Here is a 19,068-nt window from a genome sequence, read left to right as displayed (position 1 = left end):
TACCATCTCACCGTGGTTGTTCGCTCTAAGATAGGACACATTCAGTTAATACGGTAAGATTACTGTTGTTGAAAGGAATATATATATATATATATATATATATATATAGGCATCCTAACATTAAATCCAAATAGGTACTTTATTCAGTTTTATAGACTCCTAAGCAAGCAAATATGGCAAGACAGGCCACCAAGGATTTAATTGGCTAAACTGAAACTAACTCCTGAAGGAGGAGGTTTTAATTTACCAGACTTTCAAAAATAGCATTGGGCATTTATTTTATCATCCATATTTATGGGGAATGAGAATTTAATTGAGTATTAACCTCTATGGGATTTATTGGAAAGTTATTACGTATCTCCATTAAAATCTTGACAATCCCTCGAGTCAACATATAGCAAAAAAGGTCTTTCATTTCCTGGTTTATGTGCAGCTAGACATATTTGGGCCCTATTGGGAAGCAGACTTATGCTGAGTCTCAAGCATATTTGACTTCGTGGTATAACTCTATTTTAAAAACTGGTGGTAAGATGTTCTATTGGAAACTATGGACAGCGTTTGGAATAGTTACTTTAAATCAGTTACTTCATGATTATTATTTTAATTATTTTAGCTAAATGACTAAAAATAGAACTTTGTATTGCCACTGATTAAGCAAAGAATCAACTTATGCATGTTTTGATTTCTCAGTATGGACCAGACATTTTAGTGGCCTCAAAGAAGCTCGACATGCTTTCATTTCTATTGAATCTATTTCTGAAATTAAACCAACTTCAAAATTATATCAGAATTTGAAAAATATCTTTAAAGTCAAAATTACTAATATTTATGACTTACTGAAAAAATAGTTGGAACACCCAATAATGGAACAACAATGGATCCAAGCTTGGTACAGTTATTAAATATAATATAATGTGATTATATTAATTTAGTATATCAATTTTTATTTTTGCTTGTTTTGGCATTACAATTCCATAACTAACCAATATGTTGAATATTACTATTTTTTTCATTTTTTTTGTAAACCATTTTCTCTGCATTGCTCTTTTAAAAACTGCAGTAAAATTAAATGAGGACTACCTGCATATATAAAGATACTTTTACTCTTCCAGGCATTTTTGCTTTTGATAGTTCAGTTGTGAACTTTAAATGCCCATACATTTTGGGATTCACTCTAACATATTTGACTTTCTCATGCTATATGTATCTTTACTCCTTATTCTTTTAACAGCTCTTTAAACTGCCCAGATAGTTGGTCAGAAACTATAACGGATTACAGAAATTAAGTTCTTTAAATACTATATCTAATATTAAGTAGTCATATGAAATTTTTGAATACCAACATACAGTTTGATTTAAACTGTATACATTTCTCAGCTTGGGATAAATATCTTTCAATATATAATCAAAAATAAAATTAAATATATTTTCAAACATTGTAAATGCATTATCATAGTTATTATATGATCTACATACTGCAGTGGCAATGTAAAATATCAAAGTTTCTGGCAGAGTACACATCTCTACTAAGTTTTTTATAAGGTGATGAAAGCATAAAAGAATAAAGAATCCAGAGCAGAACCCTTCATGCCAGTAATTTTGAATGTAAATAACTTAAATGAAGAAACAGGCAAGGCTTTATATGGATGACAATGCCTTTCCCCCCAGTACTTAAGTTGTTTGTATTCATCTGCTTAATCTTTAGAACACCATTAACACAAACTAATAATTTGTGTCTTGAGGGACAAGACTGCTCAACAAGAAAGAAGCAAGACAGATTACAAGAGGGCAAAGTCCAAGCAAGTTTTTGCCCACCTGGTTGCTGTCCACCTTCAAAGCCTGCAAATCCCCTTATCTAATTAAACAGAGAAAGGGAATAGGCCCTTCTCTTTCGAAGTATCACTTACTACCAATACTATTTTCATTTAGAGATATGAAGTGACGCTTTGTACATCAGTCCAGAGCTATAGACATTCAAAATAATGCTTTTCCTTCAACTTAAGAAATATTTTTAAAAAATAATAAAAGAGATCCGCAACAATAAAAATTAGTTCTTTGCTCAAGAATTTCTAAGATTCTGCTGCTAAGGGTAAATAAGTATTTTCAAGAAATAAAATATGGCTCCTGATATTTAAAGATTTCTTTGTATGATAAGATCTAAGCTCTGGACTGCATATTGAAAATACAGATTTATGCAGAATAAACTGTAGCAGTAAAGAGACTCAGTGACATCATAAGTTTGAATTCAGTTATCTTAAACTTCCCAGGATAGTTTACAAAAGAGGAAGCAATAATGTATGTATAAAGTCAACTTGTTTTTTAAAATAATTTACAATTGTACTATGAAGAATGCTTAATTAACTTCACTGAACTATGAACTGTAAGACCAAAAGATTTGATGATCTTCTAACTTACAACTTGGTAACAGATTAGCATGTGCAATTTGTATTTTATGGCTGAGAGAAAAGCAGTACAGGCATCTGGAGAGCAAGATGCACATTTTGGCCATTCTACAGGGGAATGGTTAAAAAAAAAGCCCTATCATTCTCAGTAGTGAGTATTTTCTGATATTTCTATAAATAACTTGGATAAAAGTGTAAAGGAATTGCACATTAAATCTGCAAATGACATTACACTATACAGTTTCCTTAGATTTAAGTTTAAATAGAGAAAAGGACTAAAACTAATAAAATGAATTTCTAAAGTAACTTTTGTATCTTCATATGAAGAATCAAAGGCCTAATACAAGATGGGTGGTATCTGGCTGTACAGCAGTACACGAGACTAAAAATCTGTTTTCAAAAATTCACAAGCCAAATGTGACTCAGGAGTATGATGAGGTGGCTAAAAACAATTCTAGGCTACTTTAACAGAAGTACAGGACCCAGATTCTAAGTAATAATTACTCCCCTTCGGTCAGATCTGATAGGAATATATGTCCAGTTCTAGACACTGTGGTTTAACTCCTCAAAAGGGCCGAGGAGGAGAATGAGAAATAGGCAATAGCCTACTGAGTCCTATGAAAAGAAGACTGAAGGAATGAAAAGTAAATAACTGGAGATGAAACCATTAAGAGATTTAAGCCATTTTGTATGGTTTGAAATATAAAATAATGGATCAAATTTGTCTTTGGTTGTTCATGCTGGCTTTTATGTCTCCACCCACTTGAAACTGTAGTGCTTGGGGTGTGGGTGTGTGCTGCGGGGAGGGGAGGAGTAAGAGGGTACCATTTCCTGTACAATCCAGTAGCATATAACAGCCAATACATCCAAAGTTGGAGAAAAAGCAAGCCAAGCAGAATGAGGTTTTTGAGATGCCCCTTAAGGTAAAGGTAAAGGTTTCCCTTGACGTAAAGTCCAGTCGAGTCCGACTCTAGGGGGCGGTGCTCATCTCCGTTTCTAAGCCTTGGAGCCGGCGTTGTCCATAGGACACTTCCGGGTCATGTGGCCAGCATGACTCACGGAACGCCGTTACCTTCCCGCCGAAGCGGTACCAATTAATCTACTCACATTTGCATGTTTTCGAACTGCTTGGTGTGCAGGAGCTGGGATTAACAACGGGAGCTCACCCCGCCGCGCGGTTTCGAACCGCCGACCTTCCGATCGACAGCTCAGCGGTTTAACCCGCAGCGCCACCGCGTCCCTGAGATGCCCCTTAGGGTTAGTGAAATACCAGTCTTAAAGATTTAAATGAAGCCTTATGTTTTATTCCCTTTTTAAACTCATATCTCAGAAAAGAAAGATGCTTATATTTCCAGGGAACAAGTGAACACAAAGTTCCTACTAACTTTGGCTCTGGTAAACTTGCAATACTAGTCGTTTAGATACTCATGCTATCAAATAACTCTCTCAGGAGGAGGAATGCCATTCAAGTTAACATTTTAATTTCTTATAATAAATTACAAATGTTACTATTCAACTAAAAAAAATCTCAGCAGCATAACCACCACACTGTATAAAATTAATCCATGATTTTTAACTTGCAAACAAATCGAAGTAAAGAATATATAACCTTGTAATGGATATACAAGAGGACTGGTCAGGTTAACAGTTCAACTGTATAAATCTTAGACCTTCTCAGCTGCAGGAAGCCTTTTGTTTTCATGATCTCTCAAACCACTAGAAGTATCAGATGCTTCTTAGGTAATCTCCCAAGAGACTGGATAAAATGTTAGAAGCAAGAGGTCTGTTAGGATATTTAGGTGGATAACAGGCCAATAGTTCAGAGCATTAAAGACCCTGTACAATATTGCATCAAAACTCCCAATTCTTCATAATAAATAAATGTAACAAGAGCTGCAAGTCTTTGTTTTAGACCTTCTTCACACAATGGAAGATCTCTCTCCCTACCACCACCCTTAAATATAAAAACAAAATTACATACCTATTTTGTTGCTGTACCAACAGCCCCCCCCCAAATTACATTTGCTAACTTGCAATAGAGGATACTTTGGAACATTTCCACTTTCAGGCTGCAAAAGCATATAACTATCTCAAAGAAACGAGGCAATAATTTAAATTCCTGGGCTGCAGAAAAAAGTGTACTGTCTTAAATGGAAAGTATTGTAGTGTTTATACCTTCTTACATACATAACATCTTTCAATACTGGGGAGCATGAGAGAAAAGACCCTCTCATGTGCATGGAGTATATGTATGCCCTGCATTCTCCAACCAGCAGCACTTAGAATATTTGACAATTTTAATGCATGGGCAAGTTGATATGGAAATACGTTTTCATTTAAGTATCTAGGTCCAAAACTATTTAGAATTTTAAAGAAAAGTACTAGTTTGAATTAAGTTTGGAAGAAAACTAACATTTTTTCCTCTACAACCGAATGAAGAAAAGCATAGAATCAATTCCATTGTAGAATTACATAATAGCAATAGACTCATAAAAGCCTAAACGAAGGGGACCAATTCCAAAAAGGATGAAAAAGATTTTCACATGTTTTCTATTAACCTCATTCACAGCTTACCATGCAGATTAATAAGAGGAATATAGGATACAGAAGAATGTGAATACAACTATAACAAAACTTGACTTTCTGAAGCTAGCTAAAAATTAACACCAGGCAATATGTAGAATTTTCATATTGAGAAATAATGTAAAAGTAATAACTGAAGAAATTTAATTTAAACCAACATAGTGAAACCCTGATTAACCGGACCTTGTTGCAAGGAACATTCTGTCCCAATAACATCATTAGTAATGGCATCTTTATGGAACTATTACAAATTGCTGCAGAGTTCTCTCCAATTTAATAGATTTCATAAAGAATGGACACCTCTCCTCATAATAGAATAAAGTTTCACTGTCATCTTTTTTGTTTTCAGATCAAATTGCTGAAAAATTTCAAGTTTTAAAGTTGACTACTATCCTGTGCAGAGCATTCTAAAACTTACCTTTATTGCCAAGGAGGGCTGAATATACTTCAAAAATGATTCAGAAGAAATGCTTCAGAACTTGTACCAATCAATTATCTGCTATATATTAAGACAGCCTACATTTTTTTCAGGCTTCCATACAAGTTAAAAAAAGAAAAAATGCTGCTTTAAGAACCCATTTAACTTTTAAAGAAACAGTATCTTTTTTTCAGGTTCACACAGAAGCCTAAAAAGCGTATGCCAATTTAATCAAAATGAGAGAGGTGCTGTGAATTATAATTATTTTATAATTCATTTGAAGTGTTACAGTCCTACTTTAAAGGCACAAGAACTACTTATTCCCTCTTGTTAGTACAACCACTGTTTTATAGCTGCCTGCATCTTCCAACCTAACAGAATTGCAGAAAATCCAAAAGAATCATATTGGCTGTTTGTACTATTCAAAGTGGCAAGAGAGGCTTTATTAGGGATCAATCCAATTTCTTAGTATTCTCAACAAAGCAATGGCATGGAATATAAATAACACCTAATTATTTCAGAAATTGTTTCCCTATAAGACACCACCTAATTCCCAGAGGGAAAGGAAGAAGAGAATAAGATGAATTGGATAATAATAGTTTATAAAATTACCTGGCCTACACATAGTAGTACAAATCTAGAAAGACTTCCTGAGATACAGGTTAATTATGATAAAGACAGGAAACCCAAGAAAATACTGTATGTTTATAGTGTACTGAAAGCTATGATAGGGGATTTCAATTTCCCTGTTTAGGAAGAATGAATGAATTCATAATCTGAATCTGAGGAAGAGAGTGCCAAGTTTAAAGCTTGTCATCTAGGAAAAAATAAAGCATTTATCATATAATTATAATACTTTGGATATATTCCTTTGGATAAGAAACGTAGCATAAAGATTGTTCATTTGAGAATATTAAATATATCCTTTGGCATGAAGATTGCACTAAGATGTGAATGATACCTCTACATACTCCAACCTCCTACTCCAACTGTAATCATTATACCATACCTGCACATTATATATAAAACATTTTTTGTAAAGCAAAAATGGCGGGGGGATCTTGAATGGCCAGGCTTTTATAGTCTCTCAATCAGCCTTTCTCAACCTTTTGACCCTGGAGGAACCCTTGAAAGATTTTTCAGGCCTCAGGGAACCCCTGAACATTCAGGCTCAAATACAGGCCACAAGTTACAAAATTATTATATTTGTTTCATGTGTAGGCCTGTGTATATGCATTAACAGTGTTCTTAAACTAAATATAGAGAATGAAACTTATCTCTTTAATGTGAAGTTGCCCAAATTTGAAATAATTTTTGAATAAATTTTGATCTCCCAGGGAACCTCTAGTAGAACCCTAGAGTTCCATGGAACCCTGGTTGAGAAACCCTGCTCTGAATGAAATCTATCAGTTTTGTCAAATCCAATGACTTTCAAGTTCACCTCCCAATGAATTTTAATCAGACCTCATACTTCACAGAACAAATTTTCTGGATTATTCTCACAAAGGGTTAAAGGAAAGCTGAAAGTTTATATAAAATTTATAAATATATTTTGTGTATGTCCATATAGTAGCTTTGGACCCAACAGTCATTCATATGCTGAACCTTTTAGGCAAAAGCTTTCAAAATTTTTGTTTTGCCAGTGATATCATTTTCTTACTCTTCTTAAACTTAATGGATGCAATAGAAAAAACACACCATCAATAGCACTTATTCTATTTTAAAATGAATGCATCATTTTCTTTATAGGAAAACATGCATAAATTCCAGATCAAAAGATTATGCTTGCAACATTGTGTATAGAACTTACCTCTCACAGCACATATTCTTTCAATATCTGTCTCACAAGCTTTCAGATCCACACATTCATCTGTTTTCTAAGATTATCTTAGGGTCCATCCCTCCCCATCTTTTTTTTAGTGAGACTCTTAGAACAACTTAGTCTTCAAAGTTTACACTCTTTCTGAAATCTTAAACTTGATGTAAATTACTAAGTTTACATACACTGATAATCACTTCACCAGAGAAAACTAAAATGACTCATTCAGGACATCTCTTGGATCCTTGTTATTGCACACACACACACACACACCCCAAAGTACAGTAGGACAATTATTTCCTTTTCTTTCTCAATACATACTGGAAGATTTGTGACCCAATCAAGAGTTTTCAATCTCCAATATTTTTCATTTCAAAAGTTATATTCATTTCCTTTATGCCAGAAAGCACAATCTATTATAGCTTGGTAAGTGAAAAAAATATGATCTCATATTAATACAAAATAATTTATTTAGACTCCAACACTTTCAGACAGGGTAAAACAAAATACCCTCAATATAATTTTAAGGATAACTCACAAAAATGTGCATGAATTCTAATATATGATAATATAGCACACATTGAACCAGATAAGGGTTCCAAGCAATGTTTTTTGCACTCCCAAAAGCTCCATCACATTTAGAATCATATAGTCAAAAACAGGGATTGGATGCAGCTCTGTAGAGCAGAAGCAAAATAACAACACAGAAATATTACTGCAAGAGACGTAAAAGACCTCAATTAAGCCAAGAATTAACATTTCTAACACACTACTAAGACCCTTACAGTACACAGAATTATAGGTGAGACTACTGTAGGTGCTGAAAAGAATGTATTTCCTCACAAAATATTAAAAGTGAACTTGGGAATGATGAGAAAAAGATGCAAGAATCAGGTGCTTCCCAATAGAGGGTTTCTAGTGCTATTTCTCAAAAGGCACTATGCAGCTTTTCCCTTCAACCAATATTGTCTGTAAAGAAAAATGACAGCAACTGTGGCCAAAGATTGGAGGAACACAAATGGAAGCCAATGTCATCTTGACACATCATAAAATCCTATGCATGAGCCAGAGCAATAAAAACCTCATCTAGAAGCACCCAACCTGGAACTTTATTTCAATTTTGCTGCAGAAGTCCCTTGGCTAATGAAGAGTCTATTTTGCAAAGAAGACACTGCAGACCAGACAACCCAGTGGTGCAAGGGAGACTTTTCACATCCTCTTGGCTGTGATCAGCTTCTATCCGTCCACACAACGCTCTTCCAGGCCAACTTCTTCTAGGACCACAAATGCTACCATCACCCTCAATGCTCCCCAATAGCTGGCCGTTCACTCCCACCTGACACCCCGGGAGACCCTCTTAGCCTACGCACCTCTCCCTTCCCCACCCTTTTCTCAGCTGCCGCTGCCGCTTTCTCAGCCCCACTGCGGACACCCCACCCACTCAACCCACCGAGCCGCGTGTGCAGATGAGATGCAAATGAGGCTCGGGCGGCAGCGACATCGAAGCTTCGTTACCTTGGTCTCTTTGACGTGTTGCTTGATGCCCTCCGGGTACCATTGGACTCGCACGTACCCGCGGCGGAGGGGGCTCCCGCGGCTCTCCTCGCCCCCCCCGGGGCCCCCAGACTCGGAGCCGCCGGAGCTGCCAGCTCCTCCTCCGCCTCCCCCGGGGCCGCCTCCCCCGGGGCCGCCGCCGCCGCCGGGGCCTCGTCCGCCGTCCTCCTCCTCGGAGTCGGAATCCTCGCCATGCATGACACGGACTAGGCCGAAGCGCACCGAACCCCGGTACCGGCCTGACACCAGGTCGTGAGTGAAGAGCAGCCGCTGAAACCCGGCGGCGGGAGTTGCAGCGGCCGGCGGCAGAGCTGCTGGCGAGGTGGGAGAAGCAGGCGGCTCCGCCATGGCGCGCGCACCGGCGATGACTGGGGGAGGGAGGAAGAGGCGGAGGAGCAGGAGAAAGAGCGGTGGCGGCCACCTGGCCCACACAACGCAGTCACCACCCGGCGAGGGGCGGGGCTAACACCCCTGGCCCCGCCTCCCTGAAATAGCGGCCCCGGCCGCTCTGGGGGCGGAGCAAAGGTGGCGCGCGCTGCGTGGGCGGAGCTCCTTTGGAACCTGAGAGGGCCGAAGGGCGAGAGGGGGAGGGTAGACGGCGGAAGGGACCCATCAGGCGAAGGGCGGGAGAAACGAAGCGGAGAAGAAAGGTCGAGGAGCCGCCGCGGAGGAAAGAAGGGGGCAGCCGGCGGCCCCGCTAAGAAGCCCGCCCGCCCGCCCGCCCGCCCCAAAGGAGGCTGGCAGGTGGGACGGAGGGCGCCGAGAAGAAACCGCTGCGGAGGACGAGATGGAAAAAAGAATGGAGCGGGAGATGTCTTGGGTTTGTTTGTTTGTTTGTTTGTTTATCACATTTGTATAGCCGCCCATCTCACATAGTGAGTCTGGGAGGTTTTAGACTTACTTATTGCAGGGTTGCTGATTTTGTTCCTCTTCACCCTCGGCTTCTGCTCTAGAAGAACTGGGGAATGGTGGAAGAAGGGACGAGTAGGTTCTGTTGGCGAAGGGACAAGGAGGAGGCAGTAATGGAAGAGGAGGCTGTGACAGGAGAATGAGAGCAGAGAGAGAATTTGAAGGGATAGAAGAAAAAACAAAAGGAGCACAATGGGTAAAACCTGGTTAGAGACTTGGGGGTATGTGTTTATTTTCTGCTCAATAACCTAGGTGGCTCATTGCAGTATTCTGCACTAATGAGGCCTTTGACATGCCTTACATTCTAAATAAACATGGTGTTCTCTATTAGCTTTTCTGGATATGGATCACTGCTAATGTAGGTCAGGGGAAGGATGCCTGGTGCCTCCAGAGGTTTTGGCCTGCAGTTTCCATAAATCCTAACTAGCGTACTAGGTGATTCTGGAAGTTGTGACCCAAAATATCTGGAGGACAGCCGGTTGCTATCCCAGTTCTAGATTTACAAATGAAAACAAGTCAAGGAGTACAGGAGTAGCATGCTCCATCTTGCGGTCATTTATTTTCTAACTGGAAATATCTCATAAAGACTTCTAGCCTAATGATTATCTCAGATTATGAGCTGAAATCATTCTTGTTTATAGAAGGGAAAAGAACACACAGAATAATCAGCCAAATGGATGGGGAATACTTCTTATCCTATAGAGACAAGGAATACCTGCTTTGCTAAAGGGATGAAATTGTATTATTACTGGATGAACTTGCTGTCTCAAATAGTCATGTTTCTTTCTCTGTACTGCTGTGCTATTCAAATTCTAGAGTTATCTCAAGCAGGACTCCTGAAGCTGGTCTTATAAAGATACCCTAACATACATACAAATAAATAGTAAGGGAATACTAATGGGAGCAGATCAGTATTCTTAACTATGTTCTGTGAAAATTAAATAAGAGCAGCCCTACTTTTCTACTCTTATTGTGTCCGTAGATAGCCAGCTTGCTGTCCTGTCTCAGGTGACCAGGCCCCTTCTGGGTTAGGAGGAGCTTGGGGAGCCTTGCTGGGTTGCTGTGAGAATTATTCCGAACATCTGTTGGATAAATTTGCTCAGACCTGCTCTGAGATGGTCTCTGGCTGGGTAAGTATTATGGAAGTGACTGACATGATCTTTCCTGGTTATCTGGGAAGAGTTAGAATGGAATAGAATAGAATAGAATAGAATAAACTTTTATTGTCATTCCACTATACACCAAGGTGCACATTAAAATGAAATTTCATTGCAATTGGCTCACACACACAAAAAATAAATACTATAATATATAATATATATTCTTTACCATTCAACTCCCCTAATCATTATCCCTAATAAATATCACGATCCTACATACAACATATATATCCATGAAGTAAGAGGGGATTATTAAGAGTTCAGGAGTCTAATAGCCCAGGGGACAAAACTATTGCCTAATCTGGCTGTTTTGCACTGAATACAGCAGAACCTTTTCCAAGAGGGGAACAAGGGGAACAAGCCATAATGAGGGTGGGAGTGGTCACTGACAATATTTCAGGCTCTAGACAGACATTGTGTATAAGCTATATCCTGAATGGGAGGAAGTGAAGTCCCAATTATCCTCTCTGCTACCCTCACCACCCTCTGCACAGACTTCTTATCTGAGGCACTACAGCCTCCAAACCAGATAGAAATACAGTTGGTCGATACACTCTCTATAGTGCCTCTATAGAAAGTAAGGAGGATGTGAGGTGGAAGATGGGCTTTCCTCATCTGGCACAGAAAATGCAAACACTGCTGTGCCCGTTTTACCAAGGATGCAGTTATCTGGTTTATCTGGTTATCTGGGAAGAGTTTCAGATGGTTAGTCCTGAACAACAGGACAGGGTCTTGACACTCTGAATTCTACCACCTTGTTCTGGATCCATGTACTTCCTGGTTAGTCAAGGCCTCCTGGGAAGTGGCATATGTTTAGGTCCAAGCGATAGTAAATGTTCTTTGTGGGAAGGAGTGCTTCTACCTGCTTAAGGAGGTGGGGGTCCATCCCTTCCTCAAGAGGTGATCCTTGGGTCCAACAGTATTGGATAACTTTAGTCCAGTGTTGAGATGGTCGTGGGTACAAAGCTTCAAAGGGCTGTGGGGGAAGTGGACCCTTTTCAGTTGGGATTCAAGCTGGGTTATTATAGTATTGAGATTGCGTTGGTTGCACTTGTAGCTCAAGATAGGGTGTATCCATCCTTGACCTCATAGATCTCTCAGTAGCTTTCAGTACCATCAATCATGGTATCTTTCTGGACTGGCTTAAGGGATTAGAAGCGAGGGAGTGTTTTGTAGTGGTTCTCCTTCTTCCAGGACTGGTTCCATTTGGTGCTGGGAGGGGGCCTAGCTCTATGCCTGTTCTAGTGGGGTGCCTCAGGGCTTGGCTCTCTTTCCACTCCTATTTAATATTTACATAAAATTGCTGGGTGAGGTCATCCATTGGCACCATTGTTATAGAATGATGTATTATCAATATGCTGATGATACTCAGTTATATCTCTCCACCCCAACCAGACAGATGGTGCTGTTGACATGCTTACCCAGTGCCTAGAGGCTGCATGAATCTGGATGGGGAAGAACAGGCTGCAACTCAACATTATGAAGAACAAGTGGTTTTGTGCCTCCTGGTTCCAGAGATTTTTCATCTTTAATATTCAGTGGGGTAGCACTCCACTGAGGTTGGTATGCATTGGGTTACACTGCTGTTGCATGAGCTGCACTGGCTCCAATTACTGTATGCTTCCAGTTACAATTCAATGTACTGGTTATCACCTTTAAGCCTTGCATGGCACAGGGCCAAGTTACTAGTAGGACTGCCTATCTCTGAGGTTTTTGCCTATCCTACCAGTTCCAACAAGGCAAGTACTCTCCAGGTCCTCTCTATTAAACAGTGTCATCTTCTGGGTCCAAGGAGTCAAGGCTTCTGTATCTCTGTTCCACAGGGCAGGCACTATTTCCCCCTGATATCCACAGGGCCTCTTCCAGAAGGTTGTGAAGACTGCTTTTCCCTAGATACTGGGCCAGGATGTTAGATGAGTCCAATGTAGGTGTGGTTTGTGTGGTTGAGTTCGTTATATGGTAATTGTACTATGATTCTTTTAATTTTGTTTTTTTGGGAGGAGATGATTTACAGAGGTTATATTGTTCTCGTTGATTTTTGTTAGCCACCCAGAGTTCATATGTAAGAAGAGCATCCATGTAAATTTTCTAATAAATAAAATTGTCATAACCTATTGAAAGGTATGCCATACAAAAGGAACAGCATGGTACCACTCAGCTTTTTATTATAGAAAATTGAATTATTGATACATTTATTAAAAACCTATATAGAGTTCTTTTGTGAGACAAATTGTAGTTTATGGATTAGTTGTTATGACTAAGAAAGCTATAAAAAGGGACATGGATAGTATATTGTCCCACCATTATTAAAACTTAAATCAGTTCGCTCCCACCTTCCTCCTCTCTTTTAATAGTTACTTAAAAAAAAGCTTTTATTGATTTCTTTTATCCCATTTTGTTCAAATCCTATGAACTATTTATTTGTCAAATAGCATATCTGCTTACTACCTAGAGAGGGAATAGGCACCCCCTGTGGATTGCTGGGCACCTTTTGAAATTTTAGGAACTTTATTGGTGCTCTCACAGAATAGCTTGATGGGGGACAAGGCCAGTCATAAAACAACCATTTAACTGCAGCCAAACTGATGATGTTGCTGCTTCTCACCTGAAACTGCTGTGGTCTTCCTTCTTTCTACAGATTGGCACATTTCCCAATCAAGCACTGAGTTACAGGGATCCACTGTTTTTTATTTTCCAGGTGAACCTAGGGAAATTTTAGAAGCTGGTGCTTTGCAATATAATATTTTCCCATTTGTTCATTTTTTAAAAAATTAAACATATCTTTAAAGTGTCATGTTGGGCAAGGAGCCTGGTGGGTGCTACTCCTGGTCTAGTCAATCAGTCTGGGTAAAAAAAGCATTCTTACTGTCATAGTATAAGGATCAGGTGCTTCTTTCAAGGAGGATGAGTGAGCAGGAACAGTACCAACTTAAATGGATTGCTAGAAAACTGGCAAAACTGAAAGGTGGACTGTGAACCTGTCCTCTGAATATTTCCTTTTGCTACCATAATCTCCTCTGCTGAGCATCTTAGACTGTGGTGCAGACTTTGCAGTTCCTTGAGGCTGCCTCTCAAGTGGAACAACATTAGAAAGGAATTAGAGAAAGCTGAAGGCCATCCCACTATCATACAGGGAATGTCTTGGCTAGACTTGTTATGAAAGAAAGTTGTTCCTTGCTGGGGAGCTGAGACTTTCAGATGAGAAAATTAGATTGTTTTGAAATTAGGGACACTATGAAAATGTGCTGGATCCACAGGAATATATATGATTATGTGTTCTTCTTTTCCTTGGCATGTCAAATTAATCATGGATGGTCAGACTCTGGTGACATCTGTTTTGCTGCTACAATAGGTGAAATGAGCAAGCAGGTAACTGAGAGGGCTGAAGGTAGTGGTGATGTAGTCTGTATGATACAACAATGCAGGAGATACGACAATGAAAACCAGGGAATGGAAAAATGGTTAGGGAGTGTCAGGCTATCCCCAGGGTTCTCTACTGACTCCCAGATGGAGTTTTCCTGGTTGCCATGTCAGCAACCCCATCACATCTTAATGGGTTGGTGCTAAATGCCAAACCAACAAATAAAAAAGCATCCATGATTTGATTCTGGATGTAGTGGCAAGCACTTACGCTGCAGAAAAGAATAGAAAACAGGTTTCTTTAACCTGGCTGAAAGGTTGTGAACTATTTGTATCCATGCTTCTGCTAATGTTCTGTTAATATGTAAACAGATTTAGGAAGGTGAATGTGTAGACAGATCTGCCTATATTAGTAACTATAAAGTACTATAGTCGTTTAATGGTATGTCTCTCTGTTTTTCACTGATCTACTTTAGAAATTTTGAGTGCTTTAAGAGAGAGAAGGTTTGCAGCATTACCAGGCACTATGCAGTTGTTGTGTCATTGTAAGAAAAAATGGAATCAGTGTTGGGAAGATATATTGAAGTGGTAAATACGACCTCCCTACCCCCATGTCTTATCAATGATTTGGGTCTCCCTTCTCTGTCCCCCAAATCCAGTGAATGAGGCAGACAGTTGCAAAATAAAAGCCTCCTTTGACAGCATCTTCATTTTTTTCCTTCAATTTGATGTCATTTTCCCAATAGATGGCGCTCTTAGACAATTTAATATAACACTAAATAAAATCTATTCATGTCATATGTTAATACTATTTCAGCAATTTTGTGATTAAGATCTAAATTTTATTACAATAAATTTAGTGTAAAAAATCTAGTATAATAAATCAAAGCACCCCACAGAACTCAGCACTCAAGACATCCTTCTTTAAAAACATTTGGGTTTTATACCTCCCAGAGTTGCTGGGAGTTGGGTAATAAATGAAATATATTGACGTTATATATTGAACAAGAGATATCCATTAAAATATAAGTAAAAGACAGAAGACGCTGCAGTACATTGGACATGTTAAAGCAGCATAGATGCTTTGTTCTTATCTTTGGAAAAGATCTACAGACCAAACGTGTGCAATCTTCAGTTTCTAATAAGGGCAAACAAAATGACTGAAAAGAGACGTGAAAAAGTAAAAGGTTTTGATAATTATTTTTATCCCTCAGCCCTCTTGTTTAAGAAGTAGAGAATAGCACCAAGGTGATTCATAACAGAGGCACTACAGAAATATCAAGCTAGATATACTGAGAAAGAGTTGAATTTGCTATTTGAGAGATGGTACTTGGGTCTCCTCAAGGAATGTACTAATTCCTTTTCAGTAGTAATCGAATTAACCTACTTATCATAGCCTCCTGTCCTGTGGAGCCAATTTGGGAGTCTTCATGGGTCATATTGAATTGTTACATACAGCACTATTTTATTTATATAGCTGTGGTATGGCTTGATCCTTGCAATGATTAATATTGTTCTTTAAGACTACAGTCTAACATACAGTTCTGTAAATATATATATGTATGTCTCCTTCTGAATTTCTGGGTTTTTTTGCGGGAGGGTCCATCTTTGTCATTGAATGTTAGCATGTGAATGTTATCTCTGTTAAAATCCATTTAGTTTGGAAGAGATTATAAAACCATTTCAAAGGTCCCACAGTTAGTCATAGTCATAGGGCAGTACTGAATCCTCTCAAAATCACCACAAAGCATACATGGAGAGCAGGGTAGAAGCCAGTGCTGGGAACTAAAAACAATTTGGCAAAAGCAAAGATTGCTGCATGTCACTATTTTCAAGGTGAAATTTGACACTGGGGAAAAATCTATTTTTAAAATTTGCAAAGATTTTTGTGGCTGGCAATATTTTCAAAGTCCAGCAGTGCTGTGATTCAGTATTGTTTTGTTTGTTTGTTGTGGGCCTGTTTCTATTTCTCTGTAGACTAGTCAACTCTCTCTCTCTCTCTCTCTCTCTCTCTCTATATATATATATATATATATATATATTTTACAAAAAGTGTAAATATTTCTGGTATTCTATTTTTCAAAGAAAACTGGCCATGGAAGGTTACTCTGGAACTGTCTATCATAAGGGTAGCTTGAAGCGATATCTAAACCCAGAGGATCTTTTATTAAGAAATTAACCTGATACTTTTCCAGAGAATCTCCACATATGGTGGTGTTGCTATGAAAACAGTGAATCCTCCCCAAATCTAAGCGCTTATCTTCTAAGACGTGGGCATACAAACTGTAGTAAGTTGTCAAGGGGTCATGTAATGCCTACTTTACAAATCTAAGTACACTGTAGAGATAGGCCTACGTTACTGTCACCCTGCTATGTTTCACTATTGCTACTTCATTTAGGAAAATAGACTACTGTAGTTTAAAATGTTCCAAGTAACAGCACACACCACATGTTCCTGTGTTTGGGCCGTACTGAGAGACAATTATAAAGCAATAATTTATGCATGTGTTCTGTGCCATAATTTGTTCTAACTACACTAATATGTGCCAGATTATGGTGAGTTGTTCATTTCCCATTTTAATTACCTGCACCTTCCTGTGTTAAAGTAGTAACTGTGATTAACACTTAGCCTTTCACGGGCCACCCCTCTGCTCACATAATCCCCACTCCACACCCCCAGGCATGCTGTTATTGGAATATTAGGGTTATTCAAATCTTAAGGTTCCTGATAATAGTTGTATAAGTACACCTTTGCAGATCTTCACACTGAATTAAAGCCCTACTTGGCACAGGACTTAGTTATTTGCAGGACTGCCTAACTCCAGTTATATCATCCCATCCCACATGCTCTTCTGGGTTGGGCATGCTCCAGGTCCCTTCTCTGTGCCAGTGTCATTTGGTTGTACCTAGGAAGCGTACCTTGTCTGTGGAATGCCACTCCTCTTGAATGATCTCCCCACCACCACCCCTCCAAGATTCAGTTGGCCTGACCTTGCTAGCCTTTCATAAGGCATTAAAAACCTGGTTTTCTCTCCAGGTATTTGGGCTGGGATATTAGATTTAGAAACCACATTGCATGATAGAGTTGATGGCCGGATTGTATGTCTGTTTGTATTTTTCTTTTTCTTTATTGTTTCTAATGTTGTCTTAGCTACCTGGAGTCACTCTGGCAATGAATGGCCATATAAATTTGTAAAAAAAAAAAATGCACGAAGATTTTTTTTTAAATACTCCTGTAGTCAGCAACATGAGAACAGGGCTTCTTTGTATAGCTGGCATCATGCTCATTGCTTAAAATTTAATTATTTGAAATTTGTCAGACTTGATAAAATTCTAATTGACATTCTAAATGATATAAAATGTTTACAAAAGAAAATCACTAAAAAAGTTTCTGAGTTTCTCCTAGTCAATCATTGTTAATTTTAATCTGTATTTTTAGCTTGATTGATTGATTGATTTATAAAATACGTTAGCTGCTGTAATGGTATGTTCAAAGTCTATGTCCTGTTCAGACTAAGCACCAGACAGGTTCTCAAAGAATATTCTTTATTAAATAACTATTTACAATAATTAAGTCTTTGATATGCAAGACTGGGTTAAGCAAGCCCAACTGGGTCGACTGGATCCGACTGGAACATGAAGACCGGAGGCAACAGTTCTCGAACTGGAACAGTACTGGAATGACACTGACACTGAATCTCTGACTCACTGGATCTGGGATCAGGACTACGAACAACAGACAGGGATGAACTGAAGACTTGCACTCAGAGCAAGGTTAGACTCGGCTGGGGGTTCTAGACTAGGCTGAATACTCTGAACTGAAGACTTGAAGACAAGGCTTGAAACTGGAGCAAGGCTGGACTCGGCTGGATGCTCTGGACTAGACTGGATGCTCTGGACTGGAGGCTTGAAGCAAGGCTTGGAACTAGGCTGGACTTGGCTGGAAGCCTGGGACTAGGCTGGATTCTCTGGGTTGGAGACTGGGAGCAAGGCTTGGAACTTGGAACTCGGCTGGCCGCCCTGGACTAAGCTGGCAACCAGATCCTGAACACGATAGGTGTGAAATTCCCAGACACAATGGAGCATACAAAGCGCAGGTGCCCTGGACTGAAGGCAAATGGTGGCGCTGGAATGTCAAGGCTTGCCCACTCTGCTGAGGAGATTGTGGAGTTTCACAGCTGGAAGCAAGGCAAAGGCTGCTGGGCATGGCTGACGCTGATTCCTCATTGGCAGCAGATGCAGGATTCAGTTTGTCTTTGGAGTGGAGCTCGAACGCTGGTTCCTCTTCGGCCACAGACACTGACTCCGATGCTGGTAAGGCCTCTTCTCCTGAAGCTGCAGGCTTAGAGGATCAGTTGTCTCTGGCAGCTCGCTTTCTGCGCAGCTGCCTTTTATCCTGATCTTTGGTGCACTTGGAGTCTCCTGTAGCCAATTGGGCTGCCTTCTCCTCCACGCACTTTTCAGCCCGTCTCTGGCACACACTGATTGGCGTATTCAAATCCTCCTCTGGATCTCTCCCAGTCAGCGTTGTGGATTCTTCCCACTCTGCTGAGTCATGCTGGAGTTTCGTTTCTCCGATTCTAGCCCAGTAAGTTTCCAATTCCTCCTCTGACTCAGAAATAGTTTCACTTTCTGAGTCAGAGGCAAGCTTGGTTCTGACAGTGGAAGAGATTCCCATTCTGGACACTTGGACTTTCCTCTCTTATTACTTAAAAGAACAGCTTCTTTGCCACCACACACAGGCAAGAAAATCCTGCTGAGTGATAAAAATGGGTTCTGACCATGAAAACAAACCAGTTATTGAGATTTTTGCAACCTAGTCCCTTTTTCTAATCAAAGAATCTTCTTAAAAAGTCTCCACAA

General features: G+C 39.5%; 1 protein-coding gene across 3 annotated transcripts in view; it reads right to left on the bottom strand.

The window, feature by feature from the left end:
* UBE2O (ubiquitin conjugating enzyme E2 O) overlaps nucleotides 1-9,211 on the bottom strand; it is an 88,328-nt gene extending 79,117 nt beyond the window's left edge. For 2 of the 3 annotated variants that reach the window (XM_063293011.1, XM_063293012.1), the window contains exon 1: nucleotides 8,738-9,210. In XM_063293011.1, coding sequence (XP_063149081.1) covers nucleotides 8,738-9,124 — 387 coding nt within the window. In that variant the 5' untranslated portion in view covers nucleotides 9,125-9,210. Of the gene's footprint in view, nucleotides 1-8,737 lie in introns of all 3 variants that reach the window. The other variant, XM_063293013.1, reaches the window with a different exon arrangement.
* Nucleotides 9,212-19,068: the final 9,857 nt, after the last annotated feature.

The sequence above is a fragment of the Candoia aspera genome, chromosome 2, assembly GCF_035149785.1.
Source record: "Candoia aspera isolate rCanAsp1 chromosome 2, rCanAsp1.hap2, whole genome shotgun sequence".
NCBI classification, from domain to species: Eukaryota; Metazoa; Chordata; class Lepidosauria; order Squamata; family Boidae; genus Candoia; species Candoia aspera.
The sequence above is the reverse complement of the archived record's forward strand: the minus strand, read 5'-3'. Positions and strand labels throughout refer to the sequence as shown.